Here is a 20,197-nt window from a genome sequence, read left to right as displayed (position 1 = left end):
GGAGGCGAAGAGGGCCTTCTTCTCCTCCTCTCTTGCATCCGCTAGCTCCAGCCCAGCACAATTGTTTCGTATAATTCGGTCTTTAACCTCCTTATCGGAGGGCTCTACAAATTCCCAATTGAGTATTAGCTGTGAGGCATTTATGAGCTTTTTTGCGGATAAGGTCGCGTCACTCCGCCAGGATCTTCCCTCCACGTTGGCTACAATTAGTGAACTTCTGGAGGCTCCCTTGCCGTCTTTAGGCCCTTGTTTGGCCGGTTTTCCCTGCTCTCACAAACCACTGTGCGGCAGAGCCTTAGCTGCTATTAGAATTCTACCTACCTGTCCTCTGGATCCGTGCCCTTCCTGGCTTGTACAAGCGGCCGGGGGGAACTACTGACCCCATCTGTTGAAATATTATCAATGGCTCCCTTGGGCAAGGAGTCTTGAGACTGGACGGGTTGAAGGGAGGCAGTGATTACCCACTCTTAAAAAGACCATCGTTAGATCCAAGGGATCTGGCCAATTACCGCCCCGTCTCGAATCTTTCGTTTCTGGGGAAGGTAATTGAGAGAGTGGTGCTGGAGCAGCTTCAAGGCTTTCTGGATGACGCTTCGGCTTTCGACCCCTTCCAGTCCGGTTTCCGTGCTGGGCACGGGACGGAGACTGTTCTCGTCGCTGTCACAGACACACTCCGTACACAGCTCGACAGAGGTGGATTGGCATTGCTGGTATTGTTAGATCTTACAGCAGCGTTTGATATGGTCGACCATGACCTTTTGACCCACCACCTGGTTGCCTCTGGAGTGCGGGGAACTGTCCTTCAATGGATTGTCTCGTTTTTCCGGGGCCGGAATCAGCAAGTGAGGTGCAGGGATCAGACCTCCCGGAAGTGCCCACTTCATTGTGGTGTACCCCAGGGAGCATTACTATCCCCGCTATTATTTAACATCTATATGTGACCCCTTGCTCAGCTGGTACGGAGTTTTGGGCTGATTTGTCATCAGTATGCGGATGACACACAGCTCATTCTGTCGATGGAGGGGGGAGCAGTCACCCCCCCTGCAGCTCTACAGCATTGTTTGGAAGCGGTTGCTGGTTGGTTGCGACAGATCAGGTTAAAACTGAACCCATCAAAGACGGAGATTCTCTGGCTTGGCTGCGAGGGGGGAGGCGGGATTTTTCAGCCGCCGGTGTGGGAGGGGGTTACATTGGCGCCAACCCCCTCCGTGCGCAACCTGGGGGTCCACCTGGACTCGTCTCTTTCAATGGAGACCCAGGTGGCACATATAACCCGGGTTGCTTTTTTCCATGCAACCACTTGCTCAGCTGGTTTGGAGCTTTGGGCTGATCTGTCACCAGTATGCTGATGACACTCAGCTCATTCTGTTGATGGAGGGAGGAGCAGTCACGGCACCTGCAGCTCTACAGCATTGTTTGGAGGCGGTTGCTGGTTGGTTGCGGCAGAGCAGGCTGAAACTGAATCCATCGAAGACGGAGATCCTTTGGCTTGGCCGCATGGGAAGGGTGGGGGATTTCCAGCCGCTGGAGTGGGAGGGGGCCATTTTGGTGCCGGCCTCCTCCGTCCGCAGTCTGGGGGTCCACCTGGATTCGTCTCTTTCAATGGAGACCCAGGTGGCCCTTGTAACTCGGACTGCATTTTCCCACCTTTGTCAGGCCCGGCGGCTGGCCCCCTTCCTCTCTCAGGTGGACCTAGCCACGGTGATCCATGCAACGGTCACCTCCAGGTTAGACTATTGTAACTCGCTCTACGCGGGCCTTCCCTTGCATTTGATTCGGAAACTGAAACTGGTCCAGCATGCGGCGGCACGCTTGCTCACAGGTAGTGCCTTTCGTGATCACATCCAACCTGTATTGCGTCAGCTGCATTGGCTCCCAGTGGAATTCCAAATCATCTTCAAGGTGTGGGTTTTGACCTTTAAGGCCTTACGCGGCCTGGGACCCTCGTACCTGAGAGACCGCATTACCCCATATGCCCCTACTCAGCCTCTGTGCTCGGCAGAGGCCAATTTGCTGGTGGTTCCTGGACCCTCAATGATGCGGCTGGCCTCCACATGGGCCAGGACCTTTACGGCTCTGGCCCCGGCCTGGTGGAACACTCTTCCTCCAGCTGTCCGGGCCCTGCGGGACCTTGGTGAATTCCGCAGGGCCTGTAAGACTGAGTTGTTCTGCCGGGCCTTTGGAGTGTCCAGTCGCTGAGGTGCATGCCCCCCGCCCCCTTCTTTGCTTTGCTCCTTGGCTCTCTTGCTCCCTGTTTTTTATAATTTGTTTTTGCATATTTATTGTTAATTTTAGGGAGGAGTTTGGTTGCTCCCTTCTTTTTGGGGTGGTTTTAAAGGAATTGGGTTACAGGACACCATTATTATTGTTACTGTTTTTGACCACTGTTTACATGGTTTTAATGGTTTTTAATATATTTTAGTATATATGGTCACTATTGTGACCCTTGTTATATATTGTATATAGATAGTATTGTGCACTGCCCAGAGCCCCTTGGGGATTGGGCGGTCTATAAATTTAAATAATAATAATAAAAATATAATAAAAAATGTTATACCCCACCAAAGTCTTTCCAAAGCTTATTCTCAAATATTCAATAATTTCGTAACCCAGAGTTGCCAACCCTGATTCTTTTCCAAAGGGTCGGTCTCCAGAATGCTACTGTTAGGGCAACATTCTCCTAATTCTCAGAAGTCCCTCTTCTCTTATCTAGGGTTGTAGCACAGTGTCTCTGTATCTACTCCTTACTATCAAGTATGATACTTCCTGAATAAATTTTTATTTACACTTGGATCAGTTTGTGTTCCTCTGTTGTCTTAATCTTTCTGCCAACACAAATAACCTGATGACCAAATGATCTTGGACAAGTTGTTTAAAGTAGATTATGATAAATATCCAATTTCCCAGGTAACATACTGTTTTGCAAGACAACACGAATAAACATTACCTGTGGAAATGCATCTTGGAGTGGGTGACCAGCCATTTTTTGTGCAGTTGGTTTTCCCCCCCTTTGGGTTTGGATCATATCCTGTTTGACACGTAAATGAAATTTCATTGCCTTCTATGAACTTACTCCCATTATCATAATTAAAAGAACCATGTGGAAAACCTCCTGTATGTTCACAGAGTTCTAAAAGCAAAAAGAGCAGGAAGAGGTTTTATTTGAACAAAGAAAACATCCACAACTCAAATCCCCTTAATAATAATTTAATATTTTACAATTATTAATTTACAAAATACACCTATAAATACTTGTGATAAATTAAATGTAGAAATCATTGAAGAGTTTCGGCAATTTTATAGGAAATGATGTGATAGCTGAATGTGTGGAATGGCTGAGGGAGAGGAAATAGGACAGAGAAAATTCTCAGGCAGGAGAAAGCAATGTCCAGTCTACAGATGATCTAGAGGCACAGTAGTTACAATTCAGGCTTTAAAAAAATTCTTCTGAGAACCTACTACATCTACATTGGAAAAGCTTTTAATAAAATGTGTAATTCAAGTGCATATAATCACATACTATTAAAAGAACATAAAGGCCCATGGAAAACCCTAGAAAAGATACGTTTCATGAGGACTCCCCCTCTCTTTTCACTGAAATTTGGAGGGAAACACCTCATATCAAATGTTTTCTCTTTGAGAATGAGTGAAAAGCTTTTAAAGACAAGGTCACATTTGAACAGAACTATTTAAAGGTATCTTCCATTCATATTAGTAAATTCAGCAACTGCCTGTTCATGTACATTCTCTGTGATGGCTCCCACCTTACGAAATGGCCTGCCTGAAGAGATCAGGAAGGCTCCCACACTACTATCATTCCACAAAATGTGTAAAACAGGAATGTTCAGGAGGGCATTCCTGTAATGGAATTAATCTGTATTGGAACAGAACAGTACTGGATGGTACATTTTTAGGGTCTCCAATTTTGGGTTAGGGAATACTTGGAGATCTTGGAAATGGAGCTTGGGGAGAGGAGGAAGGGTTTGGAGAGAGATGGGACATTAATGGGGTATAATGGTCGAGGCCAGCCAGATGTCTTTTGGGTCTATTTTTCTCAAACCTGGTTCATAAGATCTTGCTGGAAAGAATGCAACCCAAACATGTTAACAGGCTGTCTGGATGGGATGGAAAGTTGCACAGTACAGAAGTTTCTGCCCCCACTGGCTCCATTTTCCTTGCCTCTGCTGCTATTTCCCTCTAAGCTGCACACAGAACTAGAGAGCTTTGGGGGCTTTGTAAATAAATAATTAAATCTGAAGCTGCTGTTGTGCAATAATGTTATAATGATCCACTGCAATTATCTGCCAGTTCCTATGAATTCCAAGGTATAATTAAAAACAACAACCCTTCACTCCTTTCATTGTGGTGATATAAGGGGAAAGCTACCCATCCCCTTATATTGGTGCATCAAAGAAGGATAAGAGACATACTTATTTTTACAAAGGTATGGGTATTTCGAGAACTAGTAAATCATTGCATGAATTCATTTTAATGCCATAGTATTTCAGCAGCACAGTGATTAACAATTTTTAAAAAGCCTTAAACAACAAGCCCTCCTCTGTTGCTCTAGGGGAAAAATTAAAGGGAAATGGCAGCTGATGAAGGAAGTTTTTCACAAAAGCTCCTATTGGATAGCTCCTTTGTCAGTGCATTCACTGTGCATTCTGAATTCACAGCAGTGATGGCAGGGAAACAGAATCCTGACAATGAGGATGCAACCAATTGGGTGTGTACCTTGCTGGGAGTGACAGCCAATTCTGAGCATATTTACATGAAATGCTGGCAATCTGTCATAATTACCATTTTCAGGCATGAACCTAAAAAGCAGATACCTAAAGGATTAAAAGTTTAGGGTTTGTTTTTGTGGAATGTGTGAAGTGACTCTTACAACCAGCCACCTCAGCTATTTGTAATGCTTTTCAATGGTACTAGTTTAAAATGGCATGCAAGAAACATTATTAATACATAATCATTTTGTTTCCCAGTTGTATCAAAAGAACACAATAAAAACATTTACTTACTAAAGCATTTTGGTTCTGGATCCCATCCAGATTTGGTGCATCTTGAATAGACCCAGTAACGTTCGGATTTTAATGGCAGGGAGCCATTTTTGCAATGGAAGAGAATGTGTTCTCCCTCTCTTTTTGGAAAGTAGTGATGCCTGTGATCCATGTAACCCTCATATTTTCTATATAGTTCTAAATTCTCTGCTTCAGGATAGCCGCAGGGGTTTCCTTTGGAAGCTATGAGAGAAAAAAAGTTGAGGCAAAGACTTTCTTCACTTGATTAGGGTGGCACCACATGTATAAGATGGAATCCAGAGAAGGAAAAGGGCTGTACTAGGGAATGGCAGATAAAGTGGAGAGAGTCTAGGAACAACAAAGATAAGTCTTGGCTCAATCAAAGAGGAGCTGCAGAAAGTGAATAGAAAAAAAGAAGAGAAGATCATTTTCAAATGGGTCTGTTATCTATACCAGTGCGATTCGGCTAATTTGGCTTGTATTTGGGCCGAATCCAAACCACCAGAACACAATCTGATCCAAATACAATGTAGCCAATCCAAATAGAATGTATTGATTAGGCATGCCAATTGCCGAATTGCTAAGTCTAGTCGAGATGGGGATTCCAGGCTGTCTGTGAGATGCGCGATTGGAGTTGGCGAAGTGATGGGATGGGGGCGAGATGGAACAGGACTCCCCCTTTCTATCCCAGGGTATGAAACCCAAGTGCATCGCTGATCTGGGGGAGAGCAGAGCTGCTGTTCCTGCTGCCCGGATCTTTGTGCAGCACCTGCATGGAGGGAGGGGGAGATCTCTGGGCTGTGGTTTTGCTGCTGGGGTGGGGGCCCAGAGTCCAAAGGGGCAGCTTTTCCACCCCCTGACTGGACACCAGCAAGCTTCAAGCATCTCCTCTCCAGCCAGGTCGTTTCCCAGTGACTGGAGGTTCCATGGGCTCTGGGTAGCTCTCCAAGGCCCACGATATGCCCAAGGGTGACTTGGCTTGAGTTGTGGCCTCCTCGCCTTTTTGTTTTTGTCATTTTTATGGGTTTTTTAAAACTTCTGACTGAATCAATGAAGCATTGATTAAGTGGAGCAACAGAGAACTGAGGCAGAGAATCAGTGAAGCATCATTTCTACAAATAACCCTCTCAAATTAAAAAAAACCCCTCACAGAAACCATGAAACGTTTGGAGGAGGTGAGTGCAGACAAATATCATGGTAAAGGAAGGGGGAATTAATAATGTTCTGAAAACATTCTAGGTGACTTGTGCAGACAGGGGCAATTGTTTTACTACATCCCCATAATGGCAGACTGACGGGAAAGGATGGGGAAGGAAGCAACTTTTACTTTGTGGAAGAAAACTAATAGGCCAAAACGAGGAAAGATAACAAATGCAGACTTTTTATTTACAGTCCCTGCAATAGTAGAAAAAGATGGAAAGGGTTCCATTTTTTAAAATGCCGTGGCTAGCCAGAGCTCTCCTGCTTGGCTGCTTCTTGTCCACCACTGTGGAAAAAATTGAGTTTGTGCTGTACCTGTGGGGGAGGTGCCGCAGGGGGGTGTCGTAAGTGGGGAAATCACATCCGCCCCCCGCGGTGCCCTCCCACACTTACTTTAGGAAACCAAGCAGGCTGGAGAACAGGCCTTCCTTTTCTGGCGGAAACTACATTTCTCACGTGACCCAAATCTGTGTGCCCTGTGCGTAGCGCAGCCCCCATCCCCTGGTGGCTTTGCCACTGATGGCAAGTGCTACAGTGAAGACATTTCAAGCCTAAGACAACCAGATAAGGGAAATAGTAGGATTGTAACAGTAACTGTTTTTGTATACTCCCTGTAATCTAAAGACCCCCCCCCAAGTTTAAAGTGAATTGAATCAAGGATTCAGTTTTACAGATGCTCAAGTAGATTCAATTCACTTTAAACTTGGGGGGGGGTCTTTAGGTTACAGGGAGTATACAAAAACAGTTACGGGGAGTATGCAGAAATACATACTATTTCCCCTCTGAAAATAATGGACACAAATACCTTGCCTTGCAACTTGCAGGAGATGGGGGGGGGGGCGGACATGAGACCATCTCTAATGTTGTGATGTCACTTCTGGGAAAAACATGGATACAACATCACTATTTTCCATGAATCACTGGGAAGTCTATGGTTTCCTCAGTTTGTAGAGAGGGCTGACACACGTCTGGGTTTTTCAACAGGTTTCATCATATGGTTGAGCCAATGGCTATTCTTTATTTCCTGGGCCGCTCTGAAATGAAGATGGAATCTTGACAGCCCTGGGAATAGCTAATCTTTGGCCCACATGGTAATTAGGTCACAGGTAAGCAACTTCGGAACCATTTTTGTGTGTGCAAGGAACAATGATTCATAGCCAACATAAACTAAAACAGGAAAAATACTTTGATCCAGCCAATTGCTGAATGGAAGACGACAATTCTTTACTGAGTTGTCAATTTCCAGATGGGGGCTGCATTTGTCCTGGAGTTATGACTTTTCTCTAGACTGCAAATACTAGTTTGGACTCCATGGCATCACATTCTTGCTTTGCTCTTTCCTCTTCCCACACCTTGCCCTCCCAGAATCTTTCCCTACAATATCTAGGAATTTCCCAACCTAAAGCTGGCAACCCTAATACAGCACATATAAGGTAAGATTTTCACTAGGTCTTCCCAAATTTTGAGCACCTCCTTCTGAAGGAATTTTTTTTGAGGTGCTTCTTTGGGACAGGATATCAGAAGTGTTCACTTACACAAGAAGATGGTGAACATGTTGGTGTAATTTGTTTGAAAGCCACTAACCTTCACAGTGTGGGACATCATGGCTCCACCCATCCGCGCGACAATCTCTGTAATTTATTTGGCTGAGCATCTGATATCTAAAAGTTTAAGGCAGGAAAAGTGAAATCCTGACACACTAAAAGCTACCAACATATTAAAAACTGATTCTGTAATAATAATTTGAAATATGTTATGATTCAAATGATCACTGCTAGAAAAAGGCAGCATTTTAACTGTAATGAATTGCTTCCCAACGGCACTCAGCAGTCTCCCCCTTGTTGCATATGATGATAAAAACAAAAGACAGCAGACAAGGTCTGATTCCCAAAGAGTGTCTTTAGTGCATATCAGCCATTTTGCACAGACAAAAATGTTGTTAATCACCCTGAGCCCGTGAGGGGAAAGGTGGAGTACAAATCTAATAACAAATTATAACCAAAAATCAGATTTTTATATTATACCATTGATATATCCTAGTCCATGTACTTCTGATGTCAGTATAGTACTTAAGAATTCACCATATACCATTGTGACCCTTAGTTTATTTGAAATAGTTGGATAGCTTTCTTTATCATTCATTCTGTGCTTCCTGATTTAATCTAAGAGCAATTGACTCCATTGTCCCGGGTACTTAGAACAATAGATAGAGCTTTTAATTAGCTCAAGCCAGCAAGCCCAGCATGGGAAATTCCAGAGAATTTAGGAAAATGAAACTTAAACTTACCTGTTCCCGCCCCTACCCATGTAAAAGGGTATAAAAGTACTGTGCACCCCAACTCCAGTGCTCATTGCTAACTTGAACCTCCCTTGGTCTTGTTGGTCTGAGACACAAATTCATCCTTTGCCTGGATTCAGATGTTGGTCATTTGAATCCTTGCCTTCTACAAGATCTTCTTCAGTTGATTTAGGTAACGTATAAGTCCCCTGCCTCCCCAAAACTCCTACTCTATCATCCCACCTATCTTTCCTACCTATCTATATACTAGGAACTGTGTGTATGTGCCTTAATGTCTCACTGTGTGATTGTTTGCAACCAAAATTTATATAAAAATATTAAAACTGCAATTTGGTCTTTTGTGAATTCTCTGCAGATACGTTTCAAGCCGTTTCTGGTATACATAGTCTAAAAAGATCCCCTCCCAGCCTGCCTCTCACAGTGCAAAGCCGAGTTATTTTCCCCATTGCTACTTTAAAATATTTGTGTGCTGTTACACTCTTAGCAGCTGGTGGAGATTCCTTAGAAATAAGTTCACAACCTGTGAAAGCTGGGTAACACAGTGGTAAGAAAAACACTGCTGAAATTTGATTTTCTAAAAAAAAAATTCATATGGAAAAGAACAATTACCCTGGATCACACTCGTACACAACACGAGCACCAAAGACAAAATCATCTTCATTAATGAGTTCAAAAGAACCAAAGCGGATACTTCCAGGATATCCACAATTCATTTCTGCAAATTTTAAAAAAGAAACTGTAATGTAATAAAATGTAATTTTTATGGTTACAAATGGTAGCGTTTTGGAGCCAAATGACTTTATTTTTATTTACTTAATTGATGATATCCCACTTTTTTCCCAATGGGAAGATAAAGTGAGGTACAACACTCTTCTCCATTTTATCCTAAGAACACCCTGTGAAGTAGTTCTGCTGAGAGTGTGTGACAGACCCAAGGTCATGCAGTGAGACAGAGGCCCACTCAGCACGGGACAGGGAAGTGGTTTCCTGTCGGCATATATGATGCAAGTGGAGCCTTTTTTTTAAATGAGAAATTTTATTAAAGTTTTGAAATAAAGTTTTTGTAAAAATAACACATAATCTCTAATATATACATCCATCAATATTAATTGTAACTCATCTTTACATTTTCTGTATAATGAAACTTATAACATCTATATAAAATGCATATTTTATGTGATTACTTGTCATCAATTTCTAGTCTGTAATATATGACCTTTCTGTTACAGTTTTTTCCCTTAGAGACTACTTGAGAGTTTCTGTTTAAATCTACCATATAAACTCGTGTATAAGCCGACTCGTGTATAAACCAAGGAACCTAATTTTACTAGCAAAACCCAGGGAAACATATTGACTCACATATAAGCCGAAGGTGGGACGCTGGGAGGCAGAGGGAGCTCCTCAAACCCAGGCCGGAGGTGGAGGGAGCAACAAGCGGCTTATGCAGCCGCAGGGAGGTTGTCCCGGCCACACACCCAGCCTCAGCAGAGGCCTGAAGAGCCAGCTGGTAAGCAGGACTCGTGTATAAGCCGAGGGGGCATTTTTCAGCCTTAAAACAGGGCTGAAAAACTCTGCTTATACGTAGTATATACGGTAATTGTTAGCGCTCCTAAGGTGGTTGTTTCCACCTCAATGATTGACACCCTCTCTAATTCCATAAGTACCAGGTATAGTTCATAGGGTTATTACCCTTATCTCTCTAATTCCTTTTTCTGTTCATTTCTTATCCATTAACTATACTTACTACTCTGTCTTTAACATTTTTACTGAGAAATATATTTACTCTCGTACTGAACTTATCTTAACATTCTATTTTTCTTATACATCTTATATATCCATTACTGATTTATTACTAAACAATATTATACACTATATTTTCTCCTCAAATATTTTTAAACATTCAACTATGTCATATAACCCATTACTATCAACATCTTCAACTTCTTCTTGACTATAAGTTCAGGTCTCCTTTCTATGCCCATGTTGTCTATCTTCTTCCATTTCTGTGTTTTCTTTCAAAGAAAACAAAGCAAACAAAGATGCCATTGGAGCATTGAGGCTGTTTGCACACTGAGGTGCGAGCGGCCCCAGAGTGCCTTTACATGGAGGCACCTCTGTTTTCTTTCCCCACACTTAACTTCTCTCCCTATGGAGCGACCCCCCCCGGATTCAGGTAGCATGGACACGCCTCCATGTGGAACTCCATAGGGAGAGAAGGTACATGTGGGGGGAAATGGAGGTGTCAAAAAGCAGCACCGGCAGGGAAATGCTGTTTCCCAAAAACAGTGCTTCCTTACCAGTTGGGGGGGGGAGCACAGTGCTGCCTTGATGTAGTGGGAGCAGCAGTGTGAACAGTGCCCCTAGAACCATGTTTTTACCATTCCAGGGGTCAGGGACGTAGGTATAGATTTTTTATGGCAGGGTTGGGTGGGGCCATGCCCCCTCCCACCCCTGGGGCATAGCCACACCTCCCCAAGCCCCACCCCAGCCCCAGTGCTTATAAAAGCAGCTCTCTGAGGCCTGGGACTGCAGACCCCAATCCCCCCACCCCATCCCCCTAACAGCTGGGCTCCCAGCCCTCCCCTTCGGGCTGAGGCATAGCTAGGGAAAATGGAGCCCTGTGTAAAACCTGAGTTTTGCGCCCCCCTCCCCCCATGGGTGGCCACTGTGATGCAGGAATCCACCCGCAATAGCATCACTTTCGGTGGTGTTAAACTAGAGAGCCCAAATTCTCCTTTTAAATCCACCTTAAAGGGAGAATCTGGGGTCCCCAGTTGAAACAACATTGAAAGTGATGCTGTTTTGGGGTGGATTCTCCCACACTCTGAAACAGCATCACTTTCAATGTTTAAACTGGGGACCTCAGATTCTCCCTTTAAATTCATGCTGAAAGGGGTGGATGTAAAAGGAGAATCTGGGGAAATTTGTGGGTGCCTGCTGTCAGGGGTGCAATTGCTAAGCTAGTAGCTCCAAACTTTCAGAGTATCTTTTGGAGACTCTCCTGATGATACCACCCAGGTTTGGTGAAGTTTGGTTCAGGGAGTCCAAAGTTATGAACCTTCAAAGGTGTAGCCCCCTATAATGAAGACCCTTATATTCAAGGGCTAGGGAGCGATATATTATCCCACCTCTAGCCACCAATGTGTAACAGGGTTTTGTGAGCTCAGACTCACTTTCAGGCACACTGACAAATTAGACTGGAACACTTTGGTAATGTGAAACAGAATTGGTACGTTTATTTAGCTAGAAATGAAGGCTTCTCAGTTGACTTAAGAGGTTTTAAACGCTTGTTGGTTACAGAAAGTAAAGTTTCTACTTGAGTGGTTACTCAGTTTCAATAAAGTTTTCTGTTTGGTCACATGCAGATGGCCACTATACTTCTTCCCTTAAAGAGGTTCTGGTTCTTAAGCTTTCTCAAACACACAGGTTCTAATTTACTTCAGCTTTCTCTCACAGAGGATTCAGCTTTTAGTTGTTACACACAGAGACACTAGATTCTCTCTGATCCACACCCTTTCTAATTCACACAACCACCCAAGTCTTAAGACTGGAAGGACTCTGGCTCAACACTTGCCACCTTCCCTTTCAGTCCCCTTTTAGGGCCTAATTGCCCCCTTTATGGACTTTTCTTCTCCTGACTGGGCTTTGAACTGGGGTTGGAAAGACACTAGTCTGGACAGCCAAGCTGCCAAGCACCTGAGTGGCAGATTCACCTTCCACCAAGCCCAGGACTTTCCCTCACACTCTATCAAGCCTCCTCAGCCTGACTAGAGCAATCTGACTTCTTGTCAGAACACACAAGCAGTGACAGATCTCTCTTCCTGATCTGCTCTCTGCTTTCAATCTTGGTCCAAGCAGGAACCAAGGCAAAAAGACCCTCAGCACTCAAGCTGCCTCCTTTTCTTCTCCCTGGCAATTTCCTCCAGCCAATTAGGACTGGGTAGGACTTAACTCTTTCAGGGCAATCTCTCCCTGGAAACCACTTCCCAAATATGGGCATTTGTCACACCCCCATCTCCTATTAGCGCCCATTGGAAACAATAGGAGATGCCCCCCTTTGGGAGTCCATAACTTTGGACCCCCTGGACCAAACTTCAGCAAACCTGGGTAGTATCATTAGGAGAGTCTCCCAACAAATCCCTCAAATTTTGGTGCTGCTATCTTAAAAACTGGGCCCCCTACAGGCCAAAAACAAAAAAACACTTTAAAATACAAAAAAGCTCAAATGGGGGCAGCACTTTGGACATGTAATGGGGGGGGGGTTGAACCCAAGAACCTTGATCCTTGATCCACCCCCAAACAACATCACTTTCAATGGTGTTTAAATTAGGGAGCCCAGATTCTCCTTTTAAATCCATCTTAAAGGGAGAATCTGGGGTCCCCAGTTGAAACAACATTGAAAGTGATGCTGTTTTGGGGTGGATTCTCCCCCACCCTGAAACAGCATCACTTTCAATGTTTAAACTGGAGACCTCAGATTCTCCCTTTAAATCCATGCCGAAGGGGGTGAATTTAAAAAGAGAATCTAGGGAAATGTGGGGAGTGACTGCTGTCAGGAGTACAATTGTTAAGCTAGCAGCACCAAACTGTCATGGTATCTTTAGGAGACTCTCCTGATGATACCACCCAGGTTTAGTGAAGTTTGGGTCAGGGAATCCAAAGTAATGGACTTTCAAAAGTGTAGCCCCCATCTTCTATTAGTTCCCATTGGAAACAATGGGGGATGGGGCAGCTCCTTTGGGAGCCCATAGGTTTGGTCCCCCTGGACCAAACTTCACCAAACCTGGCTGGTATCAGAATAAGACTATCCTGATGATACCACCTAGGTTTAGTGAAGTTTGATTAAGGGGGTCCAAAGATATGGACCCTCAAAAGGGTAGCCCCATCTACTATTAGCTCCCATTGGAAACAATTGGGGATGGGGGCACCCCTTTTGGGGGCCCATAACTTTGGACCCCCTGAACCAAACTTCATCAAACTTGGCTGGTATCATAAGGAGTGTCACCTGACGATATCCTCAAACTTTGGTGCCTCTAGCCTAAAAACTGCACCCCCTGCAGGCCACAAACAGAAAAAAACACTTTAAAATTCAAAAAACCCACAAACAGAGGAAAGAGCTTCGGACATTCAATGGGGGGGGGGGGGGGTTGAACCCGAGAATCCTCCCTTACCTACGTCCTTGCCAGGGGTGCTGCTTTTGGCCCGTGTGGAGTGGGCCAGAGTCTTCAGATCATAGTCTGATGCTCTAATGACTACACCATTGGAACTCTGCAGATGTTATAAAGAACAAAAGGGTCTCTGCAAAGCTTTTAGTGGAACTTCATTTTCCTACTTTTCAGTTTCTACCTCCCCCTCCAGCTATATTTATTATTTATTTACTCTATACATACCCTGGCTTTCTAAAAATCACAATGAGGGAGGCCAAGCTGCATAATTCTCAGTTTTATCCTCTACCTTAGCCTGTGAGAATTGCAAGTTAGGCTGAAGAAAACAGTAGACTTCCATTTTATTCTGTAACGGCATGTTTGTTTTCCTTGAGGACTTTTAAAGAAGCAGGTGAGTCTGAAGGGGAAAGGGCTTATTGCAGATGAGATGCCACTGCTAAAAAAAGCCCTGCTTTTGGTTGCCCCTGAACCTTAGCTGTTACTAGGGTTTATTACTCCTGGTGGTAACCATGCATGCTTTGTAATGTCTTGTTCATCTCTGAACTACTGATATTGTAGCAAAACACAGAGCTAAGGACATTGTCAAGCTTTTCAATTAGATAATAGAGGATTAAACTGTCCCTATACTTGGTGTGGAATCAATTTAATTTTTAGTTACATTTTATTAAATGTATATTTTACCTTCCCAATTGGGGTTGGGCTCACAGTGGCATACATACATATTTAAAAACATTAAAGTGTACAATAAATACTTAAAATTAGCATTGATTTCTAATCTTAAAACCCCCAGATGGTGAATAACATCATCATAATCTTATGATAAACATCCTCCTTTCCAAAGTCAAAGGAATGACAAACAGGACAAATGACAAATAGAACAGAGACAGTATCTGCAAACAAGCAACCAACCAAGCAAATGAAAAGCATGAATGAAATACAATATTTTGCAAGACAGTATATAGTTAGTTTCTAGTTTTAAAACTACCAAGAAGCCATTGAAAAGCAGATCAACAGATTCAATTGTTCAAAGGGTTTCAAAGTGCTGCTTTCATGAACATTGCACATTTTATATGGCTACTTACTTTTGCATTCCACAAGTCGTGGGAATTGTTCCCAGTTTCCATTGATACACCACAGTCTAATAAATTCATGTTTTATGAACCCAGGGCGGCAGTTGTAGAGTACGTATTCATTGTGTGAATAGGTCAGTTTGCCTGAAAGGTCAGCAAGCTCTTCATTATTTCTTCTAGGGGGTGGTCCACAGTTATCTTCAAGAGAGAAGAATATGAGGGGAAAATTTAAATGAAAAATATTCTGGGTCTTGTAACCTCTGAAGAACATAAATAAATAGACGAAAGAAATGAGGAAACTCACAGGAGGAGAAGTCTGATTAAAATTAATATTTTGTACACAGCAAGATTGTTGAGACAGGAGAACTTGAGCAAACTTGGCAGTACTTGAAACACACAAACAACTTTTCTTTTTCTCTCTGTCATTTTTAGTAGTTAAGATTCATAGCCATAGTTCGTACATGATCAGAAGCATGCTTTCATTGGTTCCCAGCATGTGCATCTGATTCTGTTTGCAACAGCAACAAAACAGGTTTCATTATATAAAATTTTTTTTTAGCCAAGTATGGCAGAAAGAGAAAGATGTAAGAAGTATGACACAGATGGAGAGTGCAATAGAAAAAAAATCTTGCTTTAAGAATATGTTTCCAGGAAGCAAATCTTTTGGTCCAGAAGGAGAACACACACATGCATGCATGCACTCCTTGCTCATGCATACCTTTACACCACACACACACAAGCTCTATGGCCCAAATTAATGTATTCCAAGTCCAGTAACACCTTAAAAACTAACAAGATTTCCAGGGTATGAGCTTTTGAGAATCAAGACTCCCTTTTTCAGATAAGAAGGGAGTTTTGACTCAGGAAAGCTTACACCATGGAAATCTTGTTGGTCCTTAAGTTGCCACTTAAGTTGAATCTTGTTCTTTTACTGCAGACCAATACAGAGACCCCTCTGAAATTATCTTAATGAAATTAATAAGCTCCTCAAAATGTTTTCTGTCAAGAAAAGTTGTGCATTACATGTTTTCAGGAATGAATATCTTATTTGGGGTCCACAAGCATCTTTCCTGCTCCCGCAATGTCAAGTAGGGAGAGGAGCTACAAATACAGTCGGATACAAACTGAGAATTAGAGATATAAAAGATCAAGCTCAGAATGTGCCCAAGGAGACAATGAAAATCTAAATTTTTTAATCTTCTTTTGCAGTTTCTCATCACAACTACCCATAATTTCTCATTGAAAGAGAATAATTTTAGTTCTGCTCATGATTTGGGGAGGGAAAGAAGCCTGCAATTTTTTGTGGTTAGCTTGGGCATGTACAGGCAGTGAATCCAAAGACAGAAACTTAGCATGTTCTGTGTTGGCCAGCTCTGGAGCTATTTTGCATGCAACCCTCCAGATCTTTCATAATGTGCAATATTGTATTCTCTGCTTCTAGAAGCGTTTTCTTTGTTTGGTTGTGAAGGAACAGGTCACCAGCCCTCTTTTTTTCTGAAACTAGACAAGACTTAACTACCTTTTCTACTGTGTGGCTAAATAAGATAACAAGTGCCAGCAAAAGAAGAGCATGGTGAGCATAGGCAGTAGTGTTTAGCAGCAGAATGTAACAAGCCACCCTCTTGCTACTTCATCCACCTTGAATCAGGAGGATCTAACTAACATTTAGTTTATGTATGCGTTATGCATGGAAGGTGCTTTGTCAGAAGAAGTGGAGGGGGACGGGTGGAGAAAAAGAAAAAAAAGCCTACAACTTGTGGCTTGCGTAATCAGTTGTATATAGCATTTTAAAGAAAACACTATAAAGGGACATGTCTGAATCTTTAACAAAGTTTCTGGTTGATTTTTAACTGCTGAATAAATAAAACATTGCACTTTTCATTGCAAAAAATTGCACACATTATTTGATGATTCATGTGCCACTGATCTTATGGGGGTTTGAAATCACAGCAGCATCATTTCACAGTGTTGCTGATAAAAGACTACTCTTTTTATTAAAGAAATTCTTTTTTTTCTTTGAAAAAGAGCATTTTGCTGGAATTAATCCCTTATTGTAGCTTCCACTAGAGGGTGCTGGCATACCATCCAAAGCAAATGACAACAGTATAAAATAGCAATTAAAATCCTTTTAGATTATGATAGATAACTGCTTGCTGTGATTATGTCTGTAAAACAAAATGTCACCTCACGTTTAATAATGTTTCGTTCACTCTAATTGTTTTACAGTTGTTCATTTCTGTGATTTCCTTTGGAGATGAGTAGTAGAGCAGCAGTGGCATAGGGGGTTAAGAGCTCGTGTATCTAATCTGGAGGAACTGGGTTTGATTCCCAGCTCTGCTGCCTGAACTGTGGAGCTTATCTGGGGAATTCAGATTAGCCGTACACTCCCACACATGCCAGTTGTGTGATCTTGGGCTAGTCACAGCTTCTCGGAGCTCTCTCAGTCCCACCCACCTCACAGGGTGTTTGTTGTGAGGGGGGAAGGGCAAAGAGATTGTAAGCCCCTTTAAGTCTCCTGCAGGAGAGAAAGGGGGATATAAATCCAAACTCTTCTTCTTCTTCTTCTAGAGGCTATAACACTGGTCAGCTCTACAGCTTTCACTCTGGGCCATGTTTAAGAACATAAGAACATAAGAACTAGCCTGCTGGATCAGACCAGAGTCCATCTAGTCCAGCACTCTGCTACTCACAGTGGCCCACCAGGTAACAGCATCCCACTGGTTCTCCTCATCCCACTGGTTCTCCTCATTCCTCATGTCTCTGTGATGCCTACTATATCAATGTCCTCCTTCAAAACTCTGTCCTCCAGCTCCCCCATTTTAGGTTGAATGCTTCTACTATTAGCATAGAGACACTTGTATACTCTGTCTCTGTCCCTAACCTGGAATTTATGTGTTTTGCCCTCTAGCCTTTTGTAGACACTATCACTTATCACAATGCTATGCTCCTCGCTTGTATGAGGTTGATTTAGAAAAACCTCCCTCTCTGTCTGCATCCCCATGGTCTCTGTATTCTGAACTGAAGTCACCTCAGCTCCTGTCGGCTTTTCCCCAAAGATCAATTTAAAAGCTGTTCTGTTGAGAAATTCAGTTAAAACTATAACTTGTTTCCTCTGCTTTTGGTCTATACATGTTTGAAGAATATAACCAATGACTTGCTAGATTAGGCCAAGTTCACACTAAATTCATTCGTTTATGTCAGTTTTACTCTCCCTTTCTCATAGAGGCATGCTGCTCTGGAAACTACTGAGTAGAATACAGAATTGATGGGCATTCACTTTTATTTAACCCCAGCACTGATATTCTGATAAAACTACTTCTGCATGGGTATTTAATTTAATTTGGTTATATACCTGCAAGCTAACCCAGGCTAGCCAGATCTTGTCAGATCTCAGAAGCCAAACAGGGTCAGCCCTGGGTAATGCTTGGATGAGAGATCTCCAAGGAATACCAGGATTATGACACAGAAGCAGGCAATAGCAAACCACCTCTGAAGTCTCTTCCCTTGAAAACTCTAGGTGGTCATAATAATTCAGCTGGCCCTTTTTGCCACAAAATACCTGCAGGTTTGACTCCTGTCCTGTTCCCTAGCCTTGAGCAGAGAGATGACATTCAGTGAGCTGTCTGGACATATCCCAGTGAATTTGGCTGTGGTTAATTATGCATGCTCCACTTGCCCCGCAGCTGCCAGCTTGGCAATGGGATTTCCCTGTGGCTTTCCTTACATATTAGTTCCATACATATCAAATGGTCTCTAGGTAAGTGGATCTGATCCACCATTTTGCCCACCAACAGCTGCCTGCCCTTGCTTGTTTCCTTGTGCCCCCCTTTTTGCTGCCTTTCCCCCCATCACACACAACACACAATGGAAAAGGCTGATGTTCATTTCTGGTTCAAGATTTGTCAAACTAAATAACTGCCACAGTGTTGCTGGTTAGGTCTTATTTTAATTTTGCTGACATTTGTTTCTATGGCATTTGAGGAAGCCTCACTTTCAGATTCACAGTCATCAAAGCTGAGCTTCCTCTTTACAATTTTATCTATTTATATGAGGTGCTAGACATCATAAAAATAATAAAATAAATACTGCATTCTATCATTCAGGTGTCCAAGTGGGGAGGACTAAGAAGCAGTCAGTGGGGAAAATGCAGGAAACAGAGGGCAAACCCAGACCATCCCAGTGAGGCACCCTGTCCTAGAGAGATTGGGGAAGCTGGAAGCAAGTCAAACCTTTCCAGAATTTCATCTTCTATTCAATAGTCAAAATTGACTTTTTGCTTTCTTCCCTTTTGCTTTTTGCCATGATGCTTGGATACCCAAAGGAAATTTAACAGGTTGCACAGGATTCTGATTTTTTTGCAAAATAAAATAAAACCAAACCAAAAACGAACAACCACACCTGTTTCAACATCTACGGCTAATTCATGCTTTCTTTGAATTTAGTTTCTTTTGATCTGCCTTATGCTTTTCTATATTCCATTCACAGTTCAGTTGTATCCCCAAACCCCTTCTCTGAAAGTCTTATGAGATAAAAACCTGGGTCCCGTTGAAAGATCAACGAAGCATTTACATTTACCTGTTATAATAGTGTTTAGATGATTAAACTGCAACATGATCTTGTCTGTGTTTCCTCAGAAACTGGTTATCTAGTGGATATAGTTTCCTAAGCAAGGATTTGAACACTAACGTATATTTTAATCAATTACATCAATAGAGAGCAAATTATTTATTTCAGTGACTTACCATTCTGTGCATTACAGCACACCCATAACAGGAGCAGAACGCTATAACCCAACACATGGAACATCATAGCAGTGCTTCCAGAGGACAGTTGCTCTTTTTACAATAGCTGCAGCCTGTTTTTCTCTTGCTCTCTGCTAGGCATGCTTTGTTAGCCTGATTGCTCCAAATATTGACCTTGCTTAAGCTTTTTCTATCCTTACCATCGCTTCCCCCTTCAATCTCTTGCAACACATGTAATAAGACCTTTCTTTCTGGACAGAGAATTATGCAAACTTGGTAGAAAATAATTTCTCAACCGGCTCTGCCCTTCCTGTTGTGTTGGTGATCACTTCACACGGATGACTAATCTCAGCCAGCAACCCAAATAATTGGCTACTTTTGGCTATCAAAGTAGAGACATGTTGCCTAAGGGAACCCAACATTTTCTGGGCAAGGATCTCTCATTTTCATGCTCTGTTCTTTTAAAAAATCCACAAAACTATACCTGTAGTTTGCATTTTTAGTTCTCAAGTTGTCACTGCAGCAGAATTTTAGAGTTCACAATCTTTAGCAGTTTTTAGGGTTTATTAAAGTTTTCTGTTAGTCCCTGTGCCTAATCCTTTAACAGGGATTTGATCTAAAAGTATTAGCAGACAATAATGCTTGTTAATCACTTTGCTTTGAATAGCTTCTAGTGTTGATTTCTGCAAGGAATACTGTT

At 42.6% G+C, this 20,197-nt stretch overlaps 1 protein-coding gene across 1 annotated transcript in view; it reads right to left on the bottom strand.

Annotated features, from left to right (window-relative positions):
• LOC125433697 (complement factor H-like) overlaps positions 1 to 19,802 on the bottom strand; it is a 28,072-nt gene extending 8,270 nt beyond the window's left edge. The window contains exons 1-6 of the mRNA XM_048498430.1: positions 19,498 to 19,802; positions 14,768 to 14,953; positions 9,130 to 9,235; positions 7,806 to 7,882; positions 5,022 to 5,243; positions 2,948 to 3,130 (exon numbers count right to left, since the gene is read on the bottom strand). Of these exons, the coding sequence (XP_048354387.1) occupies positions 2,948 to 3,130; positions 5,022 to 5,243; positions 7,806 to 7,882; positions 9,130 to 9,235; positions 14,768 to 14,953; positions 19,498 to 19,564 (841 nt within the window). The 5' untranslated portion in view covers positions 19,565 to 19,802. The remainder of the gene's footprint in view (positions 1 to 2,947; positions 3,131 to 5,021; positions 5,244 to 7,805; positions 7,883 to 9,129; positions 9,236 to 14,767; positions 14,954 to 19,497) is intronic.
• Between the last annotated feature and the right edge of the window lie 395 nt (positions 19,803 to 20,197).

This window comes from Sphaerodactylus townsendi, linkage group LG05 (assembly GCF_021028975.2).
Source record: "Sphaerodactylus townsendi isolate TG3544 linkage group LG05, MPM_Stown_v2.3, whole genome shotgun sequence".
In the NCBI taxonomy this organism is placed as follows: Eukaryota; Metazoa; Chordata; class Lepidosauria; order Squamata; family Sphaerodactylidae; genus Sphaerodactylus; species Sphaerodactylus townsendi.
The sequence above is the reverse complement of the archived record's forward strand: the minus strand, read 5'-3'. Positions and strand labels throughout refer to the sequence as shown.